General features: G+C 39.9%; 1 protein-coding gene across 8 annotated transcripts in view; it reads left to right on the top strand.

Moving 5' to 3' along the window:
* LOC105868029 (phosphatidylinositol 3,4,5-trisphosphate 3-phosphatase TPTE2-like) overlaps positions 1–26,066 on the top strand; it is a 139,774-nt gene that overhangs the window by 21,086 nt on the left and 92,622 nt on the right. For 7 of the 8 annotated variants that reach the window (XR_012922470.1, XM_076009468.1, XM_076009470.1 and 4 more), the window contains exons 8-17: positions 1,620–1,673; positions 4,473–4,526; positions 7,230–7,283; positions 10,042–10,095; positions 12,808–12,861; positions 15,594–15,647; positions 17,898–17,951; positions 20,621–20,674; positions 22,975–23,028; positions 25,691–25,744. Coding sequence is in view for 7 of the 8 variants with exons in the window: in XM_076009468.1 (XP_075865583.1) it covers positions 1,620–1,673; positions 4,473–4,526; positions 7,230–7,283; positions 10,042–10,095; positions 12,808–12,861; positions 15,594–15,647; positions 17,898–17,951; positions 20,621–20,674; positions 22,975–23,028; positions 25,691–25,744 (540 nt within the window). In the remaining variant the exon portion in view is untranslated. The remainder of the gene's footprint in view (positions 1–1,619; positions 1,674–4,472; positions 4,527–7,229; positions 7,284–10,041; positions 10,096–12,807; positions 12,862–15,593; positions 15,648–17,897; positions 17,952–20,620; positions 20,675–22,974; positions 23,029–25,690; positions 25,745–26,066) is intronic. The other variant, XM_076009473.1, reaches the window with a different exon arrangement.

Consider the following 26,066-nt stretch of genomic DNA (forward strand, 5'->3'; position numbering starts at 1 on the left):
CCTAGAGCATTCCGCCTGCCTCGGCCTCCCAGAGTGCTAGGATTACAGGCATGAGCCACCGCGCCCAGCCTTGAAAATAACTTTTAAAGTGTTGATTTATTAAGGCTTCTCTCAAGAGGCCTAATAGTTTCATTGCTACCATACAATGCCTCATTTCCAGGGAATAAGGAAATATCAGTTTCTAAATAGCCAAATTACCCCTGAATGTCTTTAAGTTTAATCACTTTATTCGATAGATATTGTAGCTAATTTAAATGAAAAAATAAGTCTATGAATTCACATAGTGTTTGATTAACTGAAATTTAATTCTTCAGGTATGGCCGACAGGAAGTGATCTCAGTAACATATGATGATATCACATATGTGTGTGTGTGTGTCTGTGTGTGTATCACTTTTAAAAATCTAAATGTACGTATAGATATATAACAAAATACACAGTTATTATGTATATACTGTCTTGGACTCTGTTTCTAAAGTAATGGCAGTGTTAGATTCTGTGTGTAACACACCTTCCTTAGTGGATGTACTCAGAGAAAAGAAGTCAGAACAGGTCAGAAGGAAGCAGACCACTACCACCCACCCTAGTGACTACCAGCCAAAACCTTTAGGAAACTATCAGATTGCCTGTGTAGGAGACTCTAGTAGACAGGGCTGTAGTAGTTTATCGACACTTTGCGATAACAAAGTGTCACAAACTGAGTGGCTGAAACACCACAACTTTATAATCTCACAGCCCTAGATCCTAGAAGTCCGAAATGAAGGTGTCGGCAGGGTGGGCTTTTTATGAGGGCTGTGGGGCAGACTGTTTTCTGTGCCTCTTTGCTAGCTTTTGCTGGTTGCTGGAAATCTATGGCATTCCTTGGCATGTAGACTCTTCACCCACATCTCTACCTCCATCTTCCCATGAAATTCTGTGTGTGTGTGCATCTGTGCCAAATTTTCCCTCCTTAGGATACCAATCATATAGGATGAGGGGCCCACCTTACACCACTGTGTCATACATCTTAACTTCGCAAGTTTGCAATTACTCTATTTGAGAATAAGATTGCATCATCATTTAGAGGCATTAGAACTTCAGTATTTGAATAGGGCCCAGGGGTGGCGGTTTTGGGGGGCAGAGTGTGTGGCACGATATTCTATCTTTAAAAAGGAACAAGTGAGGAGAAATCCTTTCTGGCATCGAGGAAGAGGTAAAGTGAAATGGAGCAGTAGACCCCTAAGCTGAAAAGATGAAGCTAAGTAGACTTTGGATGTGCTTCTCACCGTCAAGAGCTCTGGTACCATGTAACACTGGTGTCCAAAATTTCAGCCCCCTCTGATATAGGATGGAGCCCCTGACGTAGGGGGAGAGTCTACAATGTATTGAGATTAAGGGAATAATTTGGACTTTTCCTTGTCTTAAATCTGGAAGCATTACTATTTCACAGGGCTAAGATAATTATTATGAGTACAGAAAGCCTCATTTCTAATAAACAATGATTTTATATTGAATTCGTGACACACACATGGATATTGAAAAATCAAACAATGCATGCCTAGAGTAATTGTACCAATTTATCCCAAACAGTAAATTTAGAATTATGTTTTATGTTTGATTGTATTCTTACATACTCTCTTAGTGAAAACCAAGAGGACGTGATAGAAATCATCACTGAAGCTCCAGTGTATGACAGGTGAGTTATAAATAGATAAATGAAGATATATGTATGTCTGTATAGGTATATACAATCTTACACACACACATATAAATAAACATACAAAGAGACATACTCCTATTAACACATATATATACATAAACATGCATATCCTACAGATAGAAGACGAATAAAAAGACAGATTGACATGTCTGAAACTTACCCTCATGAGCATACATGGCCATACAGAGATTTTTTTTTTGACATTGTTTCTGCGTCTTCTCATTGGAGCATTTGGAGGTAACTTTCCATCTTTCCTAGACTGAGGTGACAAAGGCGAGCTGGTCACAGGAGAGTTGATTTGTGCTGATCATGTATTTGTCCACTCAGTTATTAGCAGCAAATTCCTTAAGAAACCATGAGATTCCCTGTGTATGAGACTCTACATTCTAGTGCGCCCTGTCCTGCTAGAATGAACCAGGAGGGGAGATAATTCTTTTTGGAGCAAGGAAGATGTTTCAGTGGACCAGGAAGAGGGAAGCACTCAGCAAAAAAAAAAAAAAAAAAAAAAAAAAAAAAAACACCGAGCTAATGGAAATGAATTGGGTTCTCAACCTCCAGAGCTCTGTCAGCATGTGAGGCTGGTGTCTAAACCGAACCTTAGTATCACATTAGATGGAGCCCTTATCTTCTTACTGGCAGCCACTTGATCATATCTCAGGGCCAGGATGACAAGCATGATGCATGAAATAAACAGGTGATGGAGGACATACCAAGGGGAGCACGTGGACTGAAACACAAAGCAGACTACCCACAACCTTAATTTGAATGTAAAACTACTGTCACCAGAAAAGAGTCTTACACATTGGGATGACTTTAACAGTGAAAATGACTTTAAAAAACTTGATTCATTAAAGCTTCTTTCAACAGGATTTACAATTTCATCACTAGCATATAATGCCTCACTTATACAGAAAAATGGAATACCAGTTTTTAAAAAGCAAATTTACATATGTATTTCCTATACTTTCATCAGTTTATTAGTTCTATAGATATTGTAGCTAATGTGAATGAAAAAGTAAGTCTGTGACTACAAATAGCGTGCAACTGTGTGAAATTTAACTCGTTAGCTTTGACCGAAATGAACTGACATGACTCATGTATGATGGAATCATATATATCTACATATATATAAATACCTCCTTCTTATATAAATATACATAGAGATATTTAAAAATATTCAGAGGTATTGAAAATGAACTTTCTTGCACATTGTTTCTAAGGTATTGGCAGTGTCTGCTTCTGTGTGTAACCCCCTTGCCTCTGTGTATCTAGTTGGATAAAAGAGATCAGAACTGGTCAAAAGGAAGCAGACCACTGCCTCCTACCCAGGTGACTACCAGCCAAAACTTTTAGAAAACTGTTGGATTCCCTGTCTACGAGACTCTACTAGAGAGGGCTGTAGCAGTTTCTATAGCTGCCCTAATAGAGGGTCACATATCAGCAGCTGAAACACCAGCAATTCCTTATCTCACAGTCCTCGGGACTAGAAGTGCAAAACGAACATGTCTGTAGGGTTGGCTTTTTATGAGGACTTAGGGCAGAAACTGTTGTATGCCTCTTTGCCACCTTTTGCTGGTTGCTGGCCTTCTCTGGCATTCCCTGGCATGTACTGACCATCCAGATCTCTGCCACTGCCGTCCCGTGAAATTTTCCGTATGTGTGAATGTATGCCCAAATTTTCCCTGTTTATGAGGATACAAATCATATTAGAGTAGGGGCCACCCTACACTTCTATGACCTCCATCCAACTACACATGTTTGCAATTACTCTAATTGAGAATAAGGTCACATCACGAGTTACAGTGATCAGAACTTCAGGGATTGAATTGGGGGTAGTATAGTCAACCTTTAACAGGCAACAGGTGAGGAGTAATCTTATCTGGCATCAAGGAAGAGGTACAGTGGAAACAGAGAAGTAGGGCACTGAGGACAACAGACAAAGCTGATAGCCTTTGCCCTCAAGAGCTATGTTACCATGTAAGGATGCTGTCCCAAACTCCAGCCCACTCTCATTGGATGGAGCCCCTGACTCAGGGGGAGAGGATATGGGACAGTGAGACTAAGGAAAACAATAAAGAGCTTTCCTTAAATCTGGAAGCATTACTATTTCACAGGCCTAGGATATTTATTGCCACCATATAGAGCTTCATTTCTAATAAAAAATGACCTTCTAGAGTTAATTAGCACTACACACAGGAATATTTAAAAATAAGCCAGTTGACAATTGCAAAGATACACAAACAACCCAAGTACCCATCACTACATGAGTGGATTATAAAACATGGTGTATGTGTCCCATGGAGTACTATTCAGCTACAGGACAAAATCGTGATATAGCACCTCTTGTATTATCCTTGATAGAGCTGTAGTCCATTCTACTAAGTGAAGTATTCCAAGAATGGAAAAATAAGCACCACATGTACTCAATATCAAATTATTTTTAATGCATCAATACCTAAGTGCACATATAGGAATAACATTCACTGAGTGTCAGGCAGATGGGAGGTGGGAGGACGGGATGGGTATAAACATACATAATGAGTATGATGGGCACTGTCTGGCGATTGGACACACTTGAAGCTCTGACTAGGGTATGGGATGGGTGGGGGAGTGGCAAAGGCAATACAAGGAACCTAAACATTTGTACCCCCATAATATGCACAAATAAAAAGATAATCACCCAGTTCATGCCCAGAGTAACTGTAATGATGTATCTGAAAAAGTACACTTACAATGATGTCTTGAATCTGACCTTATTATTTTATATTTCCTTAGTCCTAACATGGGCAAACCTACAGAAGTAGCCTTGGATGGGCACAGCCAACCAGTGTGAGTTCAATTAGATAAATAGAAATATATGTGTATGTGTGTATGTATGTACATACCTGCAAACTTATGCACATAGATAAATAATGATATGTACAGATATATTAGTGTCAACACACATACATAAACAAATATGCATAAACAAAACAAATAGAAGACAATTAAAGAAACACATGGCATTTGTGAGATTTAAACTCAGGAGCATCTATGTCCATACAGAGTGTTCTTATGGCATAGTTTCAAAATCTTCTCAGTGTAGCATTTGGAGGTAATTTTCATCATTTATAGATTGAGATGGATAAAGGGGAGCCAGTCCCAGAAATGTTGCTTCTTCCTGTTAGTGTATCTCTCACCCTTAGTTATTATTAGCCAATTCTTAAGGAAACAATGTGATTCCCGCGTATGAGACTCTGCATTCTGGTGCGCCCTCTCCTACTCAGATGCGCCAGGAGAGCAGAGAGTCCCATTTGGAGCAAGTAGGAGGTTGCAATGGAAAAGAAGAGGGAGGACTAAGGAAAAAAGATAGTACCCGGATTGGTTTCTCACGCTCCACCACTTGCTCAACATGTGAAGTTGGTGTCTAAACCTAAACTCTCTATCACATTAGATGGACCCCTTGTCTTCTTAGGCTGCGGTTCACTGATCCTTTCTCATAGACAGGGAGATAAGCATCAAGCAGCAAAGTAAGGAGGCGATGGAGGGACATAGGAAGCAGCAAATACGATGAAATTACAGAGCTGACTACCTATAAACAATAGGTGCATTTAAAACTAATCCCACTACGAAAAGACTGTTACACATTGGGATTACGTTCTGCAGTGAAAATAACTTTTTTTTTTTTGAGACAGAGTTTCACTTTGTTGCCCAGGCTAGAGTGAGTGCCATGGTGTCAGCCTAGCTCACAGCAATTCAAACTCCTGGGCTCAAGCAATCCTCCTGCCTCAGCCTCCCGAGTAGCTGGGACTACAGGCATACACTACCATGCCCAGCTAATTTTTTCTATATATATTAGTTGGCCAATTAATTTATTTCTATTTATAGTAGAGATGGGGTCTCGCCTTTGCTCAGGCTGGTTTCAAACTCCTGACCTAGAGCATTCCGCCTGCCTCAGCCTCCCAGAGTGCTAGGAATACAGGCGTGAGCCACCCCGCCCAGCCTTGAAAATAGCTTTTAAAGTGTTGATTTATTAAGGCTTCTCTCAAGAGGCCTAATAGTTTCATTGCTACCATACAATGCCTCATTTCCAGGGAATAAGGAAATATCAGTTTCTAAATAGCCAAATTACCCCTGAATGTCTTTAAGTTTAATCACTTTATTCTATAGATACTGTAGCTAATTTAAATGAAAAAATAAGTCTATGAATTCACATAGTGTTTGATTAACTGAAATTTAATTCTTCAGGTATGGCCGACAGGAAGTGATCTCAGTAACATATGATGATATCACATATGTGTGTGTGTGTGTCTGTGTGTGTATCACTTTTAAAAATCTAAATGTATGTATAGATATATAACAAAATACACAGTTATTATGTATATACTGTCTTGGACTCTGTTTCTAAAGTAATGGCAGTGTTAGATTCTGTGTGTAACACACCTTCCTTAGTGGATGTACTCAGAGAAAAGAAGTCAGAACAGGTCAGAAGGAAGCAGACCACTACCACCCACCCTAGTGACTACCAGCCAAAACCTTTAGGAAACTATCAGATTGCCTGTGTAGGAGACTCTAGTAGACAGGGCTGTAGTAGTTTATCGACACTTTGCGATAACAAAGTGTCACAAACTGAGTGGCTGAAACACCACAACTTTATAATCTCACAGCCCTAGATCCTAGAAGTCCGAAATGAAGGTGTCGGCAGGGTGGGCTTTTTATGAGGGCTGTGGGGCAGACTGTTTTCTGTGCCTCTTTGCTAGCTTTTGCTGGTTGCTGGAAATCTATGGCATTCCTTGGCATGTAGACTCTTCACCCACATCTCTACCTCCATCTTCCCATGAAATTCTGTGTGTGTGTGCATCTGTGCCAAATTTTCCCTCCTTAGGATACCAATCATATAGGATGAGGGGCCCACCTTACACCACTGTGTCATCCATCTTAACTACGCAAGTTTGCAATTACTCTATTTGAGAATAAGATTGCATCATCATTTAGAGGCATTAGAACTTCAGTATTTGAATAGGGCCCAGGGGTGGCGGTTTTGGGGGGCAGAGTGTGGGGCATGATATTCTATCTTTAAAAAGGAACAAGTGAGGAGAAATCCTTTCTGGCATCGAGGAAGAGGTAAAGTGAAATGGAGCAGTAGACCCCTAAGCTGAAAAGATGAAGCTAAGTAGACTTTGGATGTGCTTCTCACCGTCAAGAGCTCTGGTACCATGTAACACTGGTGTCCAAAATTTCAGCCCCCTCTTTTATAGGATGGAGCCCCTGACGTAGGGGGAGAGTCTACAATATATTGAGATTAAGGAAATAATTTGGACTTTTCCTAGTCTTAAATCTGGAAGCATTACTATTTCACAGGGCTAAGATAATTATTATGAGTACAGAAAGCCTCATTTCTAATAAACAGTGATTTTATATTGAATTCGTGACACACACATGGATATTGAAAAATCAAACAATGCATGCCTAGAGTAATTGTACCAATTTATCCCAAACAGTAAATTTAGAATTATGTTTTATGTTTGATTGTATTCTTACATACTCTCTTAGTGAAAACCAAGAGGACGTGATAGAAATCATCACTGAAGCTCCAGTGTATGAAAGGTGAGTTACAAATAGATAAATGAAGATATATGTATGTCTGTATAGGTATATACAATCTTACACACACACATATATAAATAAACATACAAAGAGACATACTCCTATTAACACACATATATACATAAACATGCATATCCTACAGATAGAAGACGAATAAAAAGACAGATTGACATGTCTGAAACTTACCCTCATGAGCATATATGGCCATACAGAGATTTTTTTTTACATTGTCTCTGCATCTTCTCATTGGAGCATTTGGAGGTAACTTTCCATCTTTCCTAGACTGAGGTACACAAAGGCGAGCTGGTCACAGGAGAGTTGATTTGTGCTGATCATGTATTTGTCCACTCAGTTATTAGCAGCAAATTCCTTAAGAAACCATGAGATTCCCTATGTATGAGACTCTACATTCTAGTGCACCCTGTCCTGCTAGAATGAACCAGGAAGGGAGAAAATTCTATTTGGAGTAAGGAAGATATTTCAGTAGACCAGGAAGAGGGAAGCACTCAGCAAAAAACCACAGAGCTAATGGAAATGAATTCGGTTCTCAGCCTCCAGAGCTCTGTCAGCATGTGAGGCTGGTGCCTAAACCGAACCTCAGTATCACATTAGATGGAGCCCTCCTCTTCTTACCGGCAGCCACTTGATCATGTCTCAGGGCCAGGATGACAAGCATGATGCATGAAATAAACAGGTGATGGAGGACATACCAAGGGGAGCACGTGGACTGAAACACAAAGCAGACTACCCTCAACCTTAATTTGAATGTAAAACTACTGTCACCAGAAAAGAGTCTTACACATTGGGATGACCTTAACAGTGAAAATGACTTTAAAAATCTTGATTCATTAAAGCTTCTTTCAACAGGATTTACAATTTCATCACTAGCATATAATGCCTCACTTATACAGAAAAATGAAATACCAGTTTTTAAAAAGCAAATTTACATATGTATTTCCTATACTTTCATCAGTTTATTAGTTCTATAGATATTGTAGCTAATGTGAATGAAAAAGTAAGTCTGTGACTACACATAGCGTGTGACTGTGTGAAATTTTACTCTTTAGCTTTGACCTAAATGAGCTGACATGACTCATGTATGATGGAATCATATATCTACATATATATAAATATCTCCTTATATAAATATACATAGAGATATATAAAAATATTCAGAGGTTTTGAAAATAAACTTTCTTGCACATTGTTTCTAAGGTATTGGCAGTGTCTGCTTCTGTGTGTAACCCCCTTTCCTCTGTGTATCTAGTCGAATAAAAGAGAGCAGAACTGGTCAGAAGGAAACAGACCACTGCCTCCTACCCAGGTGACTGCCAGCCAAAACTTTTAGAAAACAGTCGGATTCCCTGTCTACGAGACTCTACTAGAGAGGGCTGTAGCAGTTTCTATAGCTGCCCTAATGGATGATCACATCTGAGTGGCTGAAACACCAGCAATTCCTTATCTCACAGTCCTCGGGACTAGAAGTGCAAAACGAACATGTCTGTAGGGTTGGCTTTTTATGAGGACTTAGGGCAGAAACTGTTGTATGCCTCTTTGCCACCTTTTGCTGGTTGCTGGCCTTCTCTGGCATTCCCTGGCATGTACTGACCATCCAGATCTCTGCCACTGCCGTCCCGTGAAATTATCCGTATGTGTGAATGTATGCCCAAATTTTCCCTGTTTATGGGGATATAAATCATATTAGAGTAGGGGCCACCCTACACTTCCATGACCCCGCTACTAACTACACATGTTTGCAATTACTCTAATTGAGAATAAGGTCACATCACGAGTTACAGTGATCAGAACTTCAGGGATTGAATTGGGGGTAGTATAGTCAACCTTTAACAAGGAACAGGTGAGGAGTAATCTTATCTGGCATCAAGGAAGAGGTACAGTGGAAACAGAGAAGTAGGGCCCTGAGGACAACAGACAAAGCTGATAGCCTTTGCCCTCAAGAGCTGTGTTACCATGTAAGGATGCTGTCCCAAACTCCAGCCCACTCTCATTGGATGGAGCCCCTGACTCAGGGGGAGAGGATATGGGACAGTGAGACTAAGGAAAACAATAAAGAGCTTTCCTTAAATCTGGAAGCATTACTATTTCACAGGCCTAGGACATATATCACCATCATATAGAGCTTCATTTCTAAAAAAAATGACCTAGAGTTAATTAGCACTACACATAGGAATATTTAAAAATAACCCAGATCACAATTGCAAAGAGGCGGATACAACCAAAGTGCCCATCAGTATATGAGTGGATTAATAAAACGTGGTATATGAATGCTATTCAGCTACAAGAAACAACAGTGATATAGCACCTCTTGTATTATCCTTGATAGAGCTGTAATCCATTCTACTAAATGAAGTATTCCAAGAAAGGAAAAATAAGCACCACATGTACTCAATATCAAATTATTTTTAATGCATCAATACCTAAGTGCACATATAGGAATAACATTCACTGGGTGTCAGGCAGATGGGAGGTGGGAGGACGGGATGGGTATAAACATACATAAGGAGTATGATGGGCACTGTCTGGCGATTGGACACACTTGAAGCTCTGACTGGGGTATGGGATGGGTGGGGGAGTGGCAAAGGCAGTACAAGGAACCTAAACATTTGTACCCCCATAATATGCACAAATAAAAAAATAATCACCCAGTTCATGCCCAGAGTAACTGTAATGATGTATCTGAAAAAGTACACTTACAATGATGTCTTGAATCTGACCTTATTATTTTATATTTCCTTAGTCCTAACATGGGCAAACCTACAGAAGTAGCCTTGGATGGACACAGCCAACCAGTGTGAGTTCAATTAGATAAATAGAAATATATGTGTGTGTGTGTATGTGTGTATGTATGTACATACCTGCAAACTTATGCACATAGATAAATAATGATATGTACAGATATATTAGTGTCAACACACATACATAAACAAACATGCATAAATAAAAGAAATAGAAGACAATTAAAGAAACACATGGCATTTGTGAGATTTAAACTCAGGAGCATCTATGTCCATACAGAGTGTTCTTATGGCATAGTTTCAAAATCTTCTCAGTGTAGCATTTGGAGGTAATTTTCATCATTTATAGATTGAGATGGATAAAGGGGAGCCAGTCCCAGAAATGTTGCTTCTTCCTGTTAGTGTATCTCTCACCCTTAGTTATTATTAGCCAATTCTTGAAGAAACAATGTGATTCCTGCGTATGAGACTCTGCATTCTGGTGCGCCCTCTCCTACTCAGATGCGCCAGGAGAGGAGAAAGTCCCATTTGGAGCAAGTAGGAGGTTGCAATGGAAAAGAAGAGGGAGGACTAAGGAAAAAAGATAGTACCCGGATTGGTTTCTCACGCTCCACCACTTGCTCAACATGTGAAGTTGGTGTCTAAACCTAAACTCTCTATCACATTAGATGGACCCCTTGTCTTCTTAGGCTGCGGTTCACTGATCCTTTCTCATAGACAGGGAGATAAGCATCAAACAGCAAAGTAAGGAAGTGATGGAGGGACATAGGAAGCAGCAAATACGATGAAATTACAGAGCTGACTACCTATAAACAATAGGTGCATTTAAAACTAATCCCACTACGAAAAGACTGTTACACATTGGGATTACGTTCTGCAGTGAAAATAACTTTTTTTTTTTGAGACAGAGTTTCACTTTGTTGCCCAGGCTAGAGTGAGTGCCATGGTGTCAGCCTAGCTCACAGCAATTCAAACTCCTGGGCTCAAGCAATCCTCCTGCCTCAGCCTCCCGAGTAGCTGGGACTACAGGCATACACCACCATGCCCAGCTAATTTTTTCTATATATATTAGTTGGCCAATTAATTTATTTCTATTTATAGTAGAGATGGGGTCTCGCCTTTGCTCAGGCTGGTTTCAAACTCCTGACCTAGAGCATTCCGCCTGCCTCAGCCTCCCAGAGTGCTAGAAATACAGGTGTGAGTCACTGCGCCCAGCCTTGAAAATAGCTTTTAAAGTGTTGATTTATTAAGGCTTCTCTCAAGAGGCCTTAAATAGTTTCATTGCTACCATACAATGCCTCATTTCCAGGGAATAAGGAAATATCAGTTTCTAAATAGCCAAATTACCCCTGAATGTCTTTAAGTTTAATCACTTTATTCTATAGATACTGTAGCTAATTTAAATGAAAAAATAAGTCTATGAATTCACATAGTGTTTGATTAACTGAAATTTAATTCTTCAGGTATGGCCGACAGGAAGTGATCTCAGTAACATATGATGATATCACATATGTGTGTGTGTGTGTCTGTGTGTGTATCACTTTTAAAAATCTAAATGTACGTATAGATATATAACAAAATACACAGTTATTATGTATATACTGTCTTGGACTCTGTTTCTAAAGTAATGGCAGTGTTAGATTCTGTGTGTAACACACCTTCCTTAGTGGATGTACTCAGAGAAAAGAAGTCAGAACAGGTCAGAAGGAAGCAGACCACTACCACCCACCCTAGTGACTACCAGCCAAAACCTTTAGGAAACTATCAGATTGCCTGTGTAGGGGACTCTAGTACACAAGGCTGTAGTAGTTTGTCGACACTTTGCGATAACAAAGTGTCACAAACTGAGTGGCTGAAACACCACAACTTTATAATCTCACAGCCCTAGATCCTAGAAGTCCGAAATGAAGGTGTCGGCAGGGTGGGCTTTTTATGAGGGCTGTGGGGCAGACTGTTTTCTGTGCCTCTTTGCTAGCTTTTGCTGGTTGCTGGAAATCTATGGCATTCCTTGGCATGTAGACTCTTCACCCACATCTCTACCTCCATCTTCCCATGAAATTCTGTGTGTGTGTGCATCTGTGCCAAATTTTCCCTCCTTAGGATACCAATCATATAGGATGAGGGGCCCACCTTACACCACTGTGTCATCCATCTTAACTACGCAAGTTTGCAATTACTCTATTTGAGAATAAGATTGCATCATCATTTAGAGGCATTAGAACTTCAGTATTTGAATAGGGCCCAGGGGTGGCGGTTTTGGGGGGCAGAGTGTGGGGCATGATATTCTATCTTTAAAAAGGAACAAGTGAGGAGAAATCCTTTCTGGCATCGAGGAAGAGGTAAAGTGAAATGGAGCAGCAGACCCCTAAGCTGAAAAGATGAAGCTAAGTAGACTTTGGATGTGCTTCTCACCGTCAAGAGCTCTGTTACCATGTAACACTGGTGTCCAAAATTTCAGCCCCCTCTGATATAGGATGGAGCCCCTGACGTAGGGGGAGAGTCTACAATGTATTGAGATTAAGGGAATAATTTGGACTTTTCCTAGTCTTAAATCTGGAAGCATTACTATTTCACAGGGCTAAGATAATTATTATGAGTACAGAAAGCCTCATTTCTAATAAACAGTGATTTTATATTGAATTCGTGACACACACATGGATATTGAAAAATCAAACAATGCATGCCTAGAGTAATTGTACCAATTTATCCCAAACAGTAAATTTAGAATTATGTTTTATGTTTGATTGTATTCTTACATACTCTCTTAGTGAAAACCAAGAGGATCTGATAGAAATCATCACTGAAGCTCCAGTGTATGAAAGGTGAGTTACAAATAGATAAATGAAGATATATGTATGTCTGTATAGGTATATACAATCTTACACACACACATATATAAATAAACATACAAAGAGACATACTCCTATTAACACACATATATACATAAACATGCATATCCTACAGATAGAAGACGAATAAAAAGACAGATTGACATGTCTGAAACTTACCCTCATGAGCATACATGGCCATACAGAGATTTTTTTTTTGACATTTTTTCTGCATCTTCTCATTGGAGCATTTGGAGGTAACTTTCCATCTTTCCTAGACTGAGGTACACAAAGGCGAGCTGGTCACAGGAGAGTTGATTTGTGCTGATCATGTATTTGTCCACTCAGTTATTAGCAGCAAATTCCTTAAGAAACCATGAGATTCCCTGTGTATGAGACTCTACATTCTAGTGCGCCCTGTCCTGCTAGAAAGAACCAGGAGGGGAGAAAATTCTATTTGCAGTAAGGAAGATATTTCAGTGGACCAGGAAGAGGGAAGCACTCAGCAAAAAAAAACCACAGAGCTAATGGAAATGAATTCGGTTCTCAACCTCCAGAGCTCTGTCAGCATGTGAGACTGGTGCCTAAACCGAACCTCAGTATCACATTAGATGGAGCCCTCGTCTTCTTACCGGCAGCCACTTGATCATGTCTCAGGGCCAGGATGACAAGCATTATGCATGAAATAAACAGGTGATGGAGGACATACCAAGGGGAGCACGTGGACTGAAACACAAAGCAGACTACCCTCAACCTTAATTTGAATGTAAAACTACTGTCACCAGAAAAGAGTCTTACACATTGGGATGACCTTAACAGTGAAAATGACTTTAAAAATCTTGATTCATTAAAGCTTCTTTCAACAGGATTTACAATTTCATCACTAGCATATAATGCCTCACTTATACAGAAAAATGAAATACCAGTTTTTAAAAAGCAAATTTACATATGTATTTCCTATACTTTCATCAGTTTATTAGTTCTATAGATATTGTAGCTAATGTGAATGAAAAAGTAAGTCTGTGACTACACATAGCATGTGACTATGTGAAATTTAACTCTTTAGCTTTGACCTAAATGAGCTGACATGACTCATGTATGATGGAATCATATATCTACATATATATAAATATCTCCTTATATAAATATACATAGAGATATATAAAAATATTCAGAGGGTTTGAAAATAAACTTTCTTGCACATTGTTTCTAAGGTATTGGCAGTGTCTGCTTCTGTGTGTAACCCCCTTTCCTCTGTGTATCTAGTCGGATAAAAGAGAGCAGAACTGGTCAGAAGGAAACAGACCACTGCCTCCTACCCAGGTGACTGCCAGCCAAAACTTTTAGAAAACAGTCGGATTCCCTGTCTACGAGACTCTACTAGAGAGGGCTGTAGCAGTTTCTATAGCTGCCCTAATGGATGATCACATCTGAGTGGCTGAAACACCAGCAATTCCTTATCTCACAGTCCTCGGGACTAGAAGTGCAAAACGAACATGTCTGTAGGGTTGGCTTTTTATGAGGACTTAGGGCAGAAACTGTTGTATGCCTCTTTGCCACCTTTTGCTGGTTGCTGGCCTTCTCTGGCATTCCCTGGCATGTACTGACCATCCAGATCTCTGCCACTGCCGTCCCGTGAAATTATCCGTATGTGTGAATGTATGCCCAAATTTTCCCTGTTTATGGGGATATAAATCATATTAGAGTAGGGGCCACCCTACACTTCCATGACCCCGCTACTAACTACACATGTTTGCAATTACTCTAATTGAGAATAAGGTCACATCACGAGTTACAGTGATCAGAACTTCAGGGATTGAATTGGGGGTAGTATAGTCAACCTTTAACAAGGAACAGGTGAGGAGTAATCTTATCTGGCATCAAGGAAGAGGTATAGTGGAAACAGAGAAGTAGGGCACTGAGGACAACAGACAAAGCTGATAGCCTTTGCCCTGGAGAGCTGTGTTACCATGTAAGGATGCTATCCCAAACTCCAGCCCACTCTCATTGGATGGAGCCCCTGACTCAGGGGGAGAGGATATGGGACAGTGAGACTAAGGAAAACAATAAAGAGCTTTCCTTAAATCTGGAAGCATTACTATTTCACAGGCCTAGGATATTTATTGCCACCATATAGAACTTCATTTCTAATAAAAGATGACCTTCTAGAGTTAGTTAGCACTACACACAGGAATATTTAAAAATAACCCAGTTGACAATTGCAAAGATATACAAACAACCCAAGTACCCATCAATACATGAGTGGATTATAAAACATGGTGTATGTGTCCCATGGAGTACTATTCAGCTACAGGACACAATGGTGATATAGCACCTCTTATATTATCCTTGATAGAGCTGTAGTCCATTCTACCAAGTGAAGTATTCCAAGAATGGAAAAATAAGCACCACATATACTCATTATCACATTGTTTTTGTGGACATATAAGAATAACATTCATCAGGTATCTGGCAGATGGGAAGTGGGAGGACGAGATGGGTATACATATTAGTGCGATGGGCACCATCTGGGTATTGGACACGCTTGAAGCTCTGATGAAGGGGGGGTTGCAAATGGAACCTATACATTTGTACCCCCATAATATGCACAAATACAAAGATAATCACCCAGTTCATGCCAGGAGTAACTGTAATGCTGTATCTGAAAAAGTGATGTCTTTACAGTGATGTCTTGAATCTGACCTTATTGTTTTATATTTCCTTAGTCCTAACATGGGCAAACCTACAGAAGTAGCCTTGGACGGACACAACCAACCAGTGTGAGTTCAATTAGATAAATAGAAATATATGTATGTGTGTATGTATGTAGATACCTACAAACGTATGCACATAGATAAATAATGATATGTACAGACATACTAGTGTCAACATACATACATAAACAAACATCCATAAACCAAGGAAATAGAAGACAATTGAAGAAACACATTGGCATTTGCCAGATTTACCGTCAGGAGCATTCATGTTCGTACAGAGTGTTCTTATGACATTGTTTAAGAATCTTCTCAGTGTAGCATTTGGAGGTAACTTTCATCATTTATAGATTTAGCTGGATAAAGGGGAGCTAGTCTCAGAAATGTTGCTTCTTCCTGTTAGTGTATCTCTCTTAGTTATTACTAGCCAATTCTTGAGGAAACAACGTTCTTCCCTGCACATGAGACTCTGCATTCTGGTGCACCCTCACCTACTCAGATAGGCCAGGAGAGGAGAAAGTCCCTTTTGAGCAAGTACGAGGTTGCAATGGACCAGGAAGAGGGAAGGACTAAGGAAAGAGGACAGAGCTAATAGTACCTGGATTGGTTTCTCACTCCAGAGCTCGGTCAACATGTTAAGCTGGTGTCTAAACTTAACGTCACTGTCACATTATATGGACCTCTTGTCTTCTTAGCTTGCGGTTCATTGATCGTTTCTCATAGACAGGAAGATAAGCATGAAGCAGCAAAGTAAGGAGGTGATGGAGGGACATAGGAAGCAGCAAATGTGATGGAATTACAGAGCTGACTACCTGCAAACAATAGATGCATTTAAAACTAATCACACTGCAAAAAGACTGTTACATATTGGGAATAAGTTCGGCAGTGACTCTAGTAGACAGGACTATAGTAGTTCGTCAGGCTGCAGTAACAAAGTGTCACAAACTGGGTAGCAGAAACACCACAACTTTATTATCTCACAGCCCTAGATCCCAGAAGTCCGAACTGAAGATGTCGACAGGGTGGGCTTTTTTATTAGGGCTGTGGGGCAGACTGTGTTCTGTGCCTCTCTGATAGCTTTTGCTGGTTGCTGGAAATCTATGGCATTCCTTGGCATGTAGACTCTTCACCCACATCTCTACCTCCATCTTCCCATGCAGTTATGCATGTGTGTGTGCATCTGTGCCAAATTTTCCCTCCTTATGAGGATACCAATCATATAGGATGAGGGGCCCACCTTACACCACTATGTCATCTATCTTAACTACGCAAGCTTGCAATTACTCTTTTTGAGAATAAGGTTACATAAGTTAGAGGCATTAGAACTTCAGTAATTGAATTGGGCCTGAGGGGGCCTGGGGAGGTGGGGCGTTGGGTAGGATATTCTATCTTTAATAAGGAACAAGTGGGGAGAAATTCTATCTGGCATCAAGGAAGAGGTAATGTGAAATGGAGCAGTAGAGCCCTAAGCAGAAAAGATGAAGCTAGTAGACTTTGGATATGTTCCTCACCCTCAAGAGCTCTGTTACTATGTGCCATGTTTCCCTGAAAATAAGACCTACCCATAAAATAAGCCCTAGCAGGATTTCTAAGCATTTGCACAATATAAACTCTACCCCGAAAATAAGACCTAGTGATGGGTTGGCTATGCAGGGTATCTGCACAATCCATGCATTTCGTTGTGGAGTGGTAAAGAAGACGAGTAGCCCTTCTCATCTGCCCCATGAGAGCGCTATTGCTCGACATGAGAGATTGGGGCCAATGGTTCTAAAGGAAATAGAATCGTTAAGAAATTCAGGATGGAATTTGGGGTTTGGATAGTTATGATGAAGTTCCAGAAGATGATGACTTAACTATATTTAAATAAATGTACATCATTGTACCGTACTTAAAAAAAAAAAATAACACATCCCCTGAAAATAAGCCCTAGGGAGTCTTCTTGAGGAAAAATAAATAATGGACCCTGTCTTATTTTGGGGGAAACACGGTAACACTGGTGTCTCCAACCAACTCTGATATTGGATGGAGCCTGTGACTTAGGGTGACAGTCTATAATGCCTTGAGAGTAAGAGAATAATTTGGACCTTTCCTTGACTTAAATCTGGAAGCATTACTATTTCACAGGCCTGAGATAATTGTTACCAGTAGAGAATGTCTCGTATATAGTAAACAATTACCTTTTATATTGAATTCGTGACACACACATGAAGATTGAAAAATCAAAGAGTGCATACCCCAGTATCTGTACCAATTTATCCCAAACAGTAAATTTAGAATTATGTTTTATATTTGACTGTATTCTTACATATCTCTTAGTGAAAACGAGGGGGACGTGATAGAAATCATCACTGAAGCTCCTGTGTATGAAAGGTGAGTTATAAATAGATATATGAAGATATATGTATGTCTGCATAGGTATATACAGTCTTTCACACATATATAAATAAATAAACATACAGACATACTCCTATCAACACACACATAGACACAAACATGCATATCATACAAAAATAAAAGAAAAATAAAAAGACAGATTGACATGTTTAAAACTTATCCTAAAAAGCATCCATGACCATACAGAGATTTTTTTTGACATTTTTTCTACATCTGCTCATTGCAGCATTTGGAGGTAACTTTCCGTCTTTCCTAGACTGAGGTAGACAAAGGTGAGCTGGTCATAGGGGAGTTGCTTTTTACTGATCGTGTATTTGTCCCCTCAGTTATTAGCAGCAAATTCCTTAGGAAACCATGAGATTCTCTGTGTATGAGACTCTACATTCTAGTGGGCTCTGTCCTGCTAGAATGAACCAGAAGGGGAGAAAATTCTATTTGGAGCAAAGAAGATGTTTCAGTGGACCAGGAAGAGGGAAGCACTCAGCAAAGAAAAAGAGCTAATGGAAATGAATTGGGTTCTCAACCTCCAGAGCTCTGTCAGCATGTGAGGCTGGTGCCTAAACCGAACCTCAGTATCACATTAGATGGAGCCCTCGTCCTCTTAGCTGGCAGCCACTTGATTGTGTCTCAGGGCCAGGATGACAAGCATGATGTAAGAAATAAACAGGTGATGGCGGACATAGCAAGGAAAGGACAAAAGACTGAAACACTAGCTGACTACCTACAAACCGAACTTGAATGTAAAACTACTGCCACCAGAAAAAAATCTTACACATTGGGGTGATCCTCAGCAGTGAAAATGACTTTCAAAATCTTGATTCATTAAGGCTTCTTTCAACAGTATTAACAACTTTATTACTACCATATAATGCCTCACTTATATAGAAAAATGAAATAATAGTTTCTAAATAGCCAAATTACATATCAATTTCTTGTACTTTAATCAGATTCTTAGTTGTATGGATACTGTAGCTAATATGAATGAAACAGTAAGTCTATGACTACACACAGTGTGTCACTGTGTGAAATTTAAGTCTTTAGCTCTGAGCGAAATGAACTGACATGACTCATGTATGATGGAATCATATATCTCTACGTATATATAAATATCTCCTTATATAAATATACATAGAGATATATAAAAATATTCACAGGTATTAAAAATAGACTTTCTTGCACACTGTTTCTAAGGTATTGACAGTGTCAGCTTCTGTATGTAACCCCCTTTCCTCTATGTATCTAGATGGATAAAAGAGATCAGAACAGGTCAGAAGGAAGCAGACCACTGCCTCCTACCCAGGTGACTAGCAGCCAAAATGTTTAGAACTATCCAATTGCCTGCGTATGAGTCTCTAATAGAGGCGGCTTAGGTAGTTTCTGTAGCTGCCATAACAGAGTGTCCAGGACTGAGCAGCTGAAACACCAGCAAGTCCTTATCTCACAGTCCCCGGGAGGAGAAGTGTGAAATGAAGTGTCGGCAGGGTTGCCTTCCTATGAGGGCTGTAGGGCAGATGTGTTGTGTGCCTCTTTGCCAGCCGTTGCTGGTTGCTGGCCTTCTCAGGCATTCCTTGGCATGTACTCAGCACTTGGATCTCTGCTACTGTTTTCTCATGAAATTTTCTTTAAGTGTACATCTCTACCCAAATTTTCCCTGTTTATAAGGATACCAATCATGTTGGAGTAGAGGGCCTCCCCAAACCTCTGTGAGCTCCATGTCAGCTACACACATTTGCAATTACTCTGTTTCAGAATGAGGTCACACCATGAGTTAGAGAGATGGGAACTTCAGTAATTGAATGGTGTTGGTACCATATTCAACCTTTAAGAAGGATCAGGTGGCCGGGCGCGGTGGCTCATGTCTGTAATTCTAGCACTCTGAGAGGCCGAGGCGGGTGGATTGCTCGAGGTCAGGAGTTCAAAACCAGCCTGAGCAAGAGCAAGACCCCGTCTCCACTATAAATAGAAAGAAATTAATTGGCCAACTGATATATATAGAAAAAACTAGCCGGGCATGGTGGCACATGCCTATAGTCCCAGCTACTCGGGAGGCTGATGCAGTAGGATTGCTTGAGCTCAGGAGTTTGAGGTTGCTGTGAGCTAGGCTGACGCCACGGCACTCACTCCAGCCTGGACAACAAAGCGAGACTCCGTCTCAAAAAAAAAAAAAAAAAAAAAGGATCAGGTGAGGAGAATTCCTATCCGGCATTAACGAAGAAGTGTACAGGATACAGAGGAGTAGTCCCTAAGTAGGAAACACAAAGCTAAGAGTCTCTGGATGTTTTCCTCATCCTAACGAGTTCTATCACTATGTTAAGGCTGGTGTCCCAAAGTCCAGCCCTCTCTTACATTGGATGGGTCCCCTGACTCAGGGAGAGACTCTATAATGCATTGAGAATAAGAGAATAACAGGGACCTTTCCTTGACTTATCTGGAAGCATTACTCTTTGAAAAGCCTAAAATAGTTATTGCCAGCACACAGAGACTCATTTCTTATAAACAATGACCTTTTATATGCAATTAGTGACACACACATGAATATTAAAAAATCCAAGAGTGGATTCTTGAGTAACTGTACCCTATTTATCCCAAACAGTATATTTAGAATTATGTCTTGTATCTGATTGTATTCTTATATACTCTCTTAGTAAAAACCAGGAGGAAGTCAAAGAAATCATCACTGAAGCTCCTCTGCCAGAAAGGTGAGTTATCAATAGATAAATGAAGATATGCGTATGTCTGTATAGCTGTATACAATCTTACACACATACATATATACATAAATACACATACACTCATACTCCTATCAACACACATACATACACGCGTGCATAACCTACAGAAATAGAAAACAATTACAAAGACAGATTCACATATTTGAAACTTACCCTCGGGAGCATCCATGGCCATACCAAGATTTTTGGGGGGCATTGTTTCTCCATCTTCTTATGCAGCAATTGGAGTTAACTTTCCATGTTTCCTAGACTGAGGTAGACAAAGACGAGCTGGTCACAGGAGAGTTGGTATTTCCTGTTAGTGTACTTTTGTCCACTTAGTTATTAGCACTGAATTCCTTGGGTAACAATGAGATTCCCTGTGTACGAGACTCTACATTCTAGTGCGCCCTCTTCTGCTAGAATGAACCAGAAGGGGAGAAAATTCTATTTGGAGCTAGGAGGATGTTGCAGTGGACCAGGAAGAAGGAGGCACTCAGCAAAAGAACAGAGCTAATGGAAATGAATTGGTTTCTCATGCTCCAGAGCTCTGTCAGCATGTGAGGCTGGTGCCTAAACCGAACCTCAGTATCACATTAGATGGAGCCCTCGTCCTCTTAGCCTGCAGCCACTTGATCGTGTCTCAGGGCCAGGATGACAAGCATGATGCATGAAATAAACAGGTGATGGAGGACATAGCAAAGAAAGGACAAGAGACTGAAACACTAGCAGACTACCTACAAACTGAACTTGAATGTAAAACTACTGCCACTAGAAAAGAATCTTACACATTGGGATGAGCTTCAGCAGTGAAAATGACTTTCAAAATCTCAATTCATTAAGGCGTCTTTCAACAGGATTAACATTTTCATTACTACCATATAATGCCTCACTTATACAGAAAAATGAAATAGTAGTGTCTAAATAGCCAATTTACATGTGAAGGTCTTAGACTTTAATCCCTTTCATAGTTGTACGAATATTGTAGCTAATGTGAATGAAACAGTAAGTCTATGACTACACACAGTGTGTACTGTGTTAAATTTAATTCTTTAACTCTGACTAAAATGAATTGATAGCACTCATGTATGATGGAATCATATGTCTACGTATATATATAAAAATATCACCAATATATATAAATATATGTATAAATATATAAAAATATTCACAGGTATTAAAAATAGACTTTCTTGCACACTGTTTCTAAGGTATTGGCAGTGTCAGCTTCTGTATGTAACCCTTTTCCTCTTGTATCTAGTCGGATAAAATAGATCAGAACAGGTCAGAAGGAAGCAGACCACTGCCTCTTACCCAGGTGACTACCAGCCAAAACTTTTAGAAAACTATCCAATTGGCTGCATATGAGTGTCTAATAGAGAGGGCTTTAGTAGTTGCTGTACAAGCCATAACAGAGTGTCCAGGACTGAGCGGCTGAAACACCAGCAAGTCCTTATCTCACAGTTCTCGGTAGGAGAAGTGTGAAATGAAGTGTTGGCAGGGTTAGCATCCTATGAGGGCAGATCTGTTGTGTGCCTCTTTGCCAGCTGTTGCTAGTTGCTGGCCTTCTCAGGCATTCCTTGTCATGTATTCAGCACTTGGATCTCTGCCCTTGTCTTCATGTGAAATTTTCTGTATGTGCATATCTCTACACAAATTCTTTCTGTTTATGAGGATACCAATCATGTTGCAGTAGAGGGCTTCCCGACACCTCTGTGAGCTCCATGTCAGCTACACACATTTGCAATTACTCTCTTTCAGAATGAGGTCACACCATGAGTTAGAGAGATGGGAACTTCAGTAATTGAATGGTGTTGGTACCATATTCAACCTTTAAGAAGGATCAGGTGAGGAGAAGTCCTATGTGACATTATGGAGGACATGTAGAGGATATGGAGGAGTAGGGCCCTAAGTAGGAAACACCAGTTTTCCTCATCCTCAAGAGTTCTGTCACCATGTTAAGGCTGGTGTTCCAAAGTGCACCCTACTCTTACCTTCATGGAGCCCGTGACTCGGGTAGAATGTATAATGCATTGAGATTAAGAGATAGGGACCTTTCATTGACTTAAATCTGGAAGCATTACTATTTCATAAGCCTAAAATAGTTATTGCCAGCACACAAAGACTTATTTCTTATAAACAATGACCTTTTATATGCAATTAGTGACACACACATGAATATTGAAAAATCCAAGAGTGGATGCCTAGAGTAACTGTATCTATTTATCCCAAACAGTATATTTAGAATTGTGTCTTGTGTCTGACTGTATTCTTACATACTCTCCTAGCAAAAACCAGGAGGAAGTCAAAGAAATCATCACTGAAGCTCCTCTACAGGAAAGGTGAGTTATCAATAGATAAATGAAGATTGCGTATGTCTGTATAGCTGTATACAATCTTACACACATACATATATAAATAAATACACATACACATATACTCCTATCAACACACATACATACACACATGCATATGCTATAAAATAGAAGACAATTACAAATACAGATTCACATATTTGAAACTTACCCTCGGGAACATCCATGGCCATACAGAGATTTTTTTGACATTCTTTCTACATCTTCTTATTGCAGCATTTGGAGGTAACTTTCCATCTTTCTTGTACTGAGATAGACAAAGACAGCTGATCACAGGATAGTTGCTTCTTCCTATTAGTGTATTTGTGTTTCTTTGTAGCATGTCATTCCTTAGTAAACAATCAGATTCCCAGTGTTTGAGAATCTCCATGCTCTTGTGCCCTTTCCTACTAGAATGGGCCAGGAGAAGAGAGAATTCTGTTTGGAGCAACCAGGAGATTGCAATGGACAAGGAAGAGGGAAGCACTCAGCAAAAAGCATGGAGCTAATCAAACCTAGATGGATTTACATCCTCCATAGCTCTGTCAATGTGTGAGGCTGGTGCCTAGACCGAACCTCACTAGCACATTAGATGAATCCCTTGTCTTCTTAGCCTGAAGTTGATTGATCCTTTCTCATGGACAAGAAGACAAGCATGAAGCAGGAATGTAAGGAGGTGATTGATGAAGGGACATGGAAAGCAGGAAATGAGATGGGATTACAAAACTGACTACCTACAAACAATACCTGCATGTAAAAAACTAATCCCACTGTAGAAAAGACTGTTACACATTGGGATTACGTTTAACAGTGAAAGTAACGTTTAAAATCTTGATTCGTTAAAGGTTCTCTCAACAGGCTTAATAGTTTCATTACTACCCTATAATGCTTCACTTCTAGAGGAAAATGAAATAACAGTTTCTAAATAGCCATATTACCCCTGAATGTCTTTAAGTTTAATCATTTTATTTGTTCTGTAGATATTATAGCTAATTTAAATAAAAAAGTAAATCTATGAATTCACACAGTGTTTGATTATCTGAAATTTAATTCTTCAGGTGTGGGCAACAGGAACTGATCTCAGTAACATGTGTGTGTGTGTCTGTGTGTGCGTATCACTGTTAAATATCTAAATGTACATACAGATATATAAAAATACACACAGTTATTACACATAGACTGCCTTAGACTCTGTTACTAGAGTATTGGCAGTGTCAGATTCTGTGTGTAGCACACTTTCCTTTGTGGATGTACTCAGAGAAAAGAGGTCAGAACAGGTCAGATGGAAGCAGACCACTGCCTCCTACCCTAGTGACTAGCAGCCAAAACCTTTAGAAAACTATCAGATTGCCTGTGTAGGAGACTCTAGTAGACAGGGCTGTAGTAGTTTCTCAGGCTGCCATAACAAAGTGTCACAAACTGAGTGGCCAAAACACCACAACTTTATTATCTCACAGCCCTAGATGCTAGAAGTCCGAACTGAGATGTTGGCAGGGTGGGCTTTTTATGAGGGCTGTGGGGTAGACTGTGTTCTGTGCCTCTCTGCTAGCTTTTGCTGGTGCTGCAAATCTGTGGCATTCCTTGGCATGTAGACTCTTCACCCACATCTCTACCTCCATCTTCCCATGAAATTGTTCCTGTGTATACATCTGTGTCCATATTTTCCCACTTTATGAGGACACAAATCATATAGGATGAGGGGCCCACCTTACACCACCATGCCTTCCATCGTAACCACAGAAGTTTGCAATTACTCTATTTGAGAATAAGGTTACATCATCAGTTAGAGGTATTAGAACTTCAGTAATTTATTGGGCCATGGTAGGAAGTTGGTAGGATAGTCAAACTTTAATAAAGAACAAGTGAGGAGAAATCCTATCTGGCATTAAGGAAAAGGCAAAGTGAAATGGAGCAGTAGAGCCCTAAGCAGAGAAGATGAAGCTACTAGACTTTGGAGGTACTCCTTACCCTCGAGCTCTGTTACCATGTAAGGCCGGTGTGTGTAACTCCAATCCACTCTCATATTGGATGGAGCCCTTGACTCAGGAGGAGAGTCTATAATGCATTGAGTTTAAGAGAATAATAAGGGCTGGGTACGGTGGTTCACGCCTGTAATCCTAGCACTCTGGGAGGCCAAGGCGGGTAGATCACTCAAGGTCAGGAGTTCGAAACCAGCCTGAGCAAGAGTGAGACCCCGTCTCTACTAAAAATAGAAAGACATTAATTGGCCAACGAAAAATATATAGAAAAAATTAGCCAGGCATGGTGGTGCATGCTTGTAGTCCCAGCTACTCAGGAGGCAGAGGCAAAAGGATCACTTGGACCCAGGAATTTGAGGTTCCTGTGAGCTAGACTGAAGCCACAGCACTCTAGCTCAGGCAACAAAGTGAGACTCTGTCTCAAGAAAAAAAAGATAATACAAGGGACCTTTCCTTGACTTAAATCTGGAAGCATTACTATTTCACAGGCGTAAGATAATTATTACCAGTACAGAAAGACTCATTTCTAATAAACAATGACTTTTTATATTGAATTCATGACACACACATGAATATTGAAAAATCAAACAGTGCATGCCTAGAGTAACTGTACCTATTCATCCCAAACAGTAACTGTTTTATATCTGACTGTATTCTTACATATCTCTTAGTGAAAGTGACGTGGAAGTGACAGATGTCATCACTAAAGCTCTTCTGCAAAAAAAGTGAGTTATAAATAGATTAATGAAGATATACGTATATCTGTATAGATATATATAATCTTACACACATATACAAATAAATATACATACAGACATATTCCTATCAACACACATGTAGACAAACATGCATATCCTACAGAAATAGAACACACAAAAAAGACAGATTTACATGTTTGAAACTTATCCACAGGAGCATCCATGACCGTACAGAGATTTTTTTTGACATTGTTTCTGCATCTGCTCACTGCAGCATTTGGAGGTAACTTTCCGTCTTTCCTAGACTGAGGTACACAAAGGCGAGCTGGTCATAGGAGATTTGCTTTTT

The sequence above is a fragment of the Microcebus murinus genome, chromosome 13 (genome assembly GCF_040939455.1).
Source record: "Microcebus murinus isolate Inina chromosome 13, M.murinus_Inina_mat1.0, whole genome shotgun sequence".
Classification (NCBI taxonomy): Eukaryota; Metazoa; Chordata; class Mammalia; order Primates; family Cheirogaleidae; genus Microcebus; species Microcebus murinus.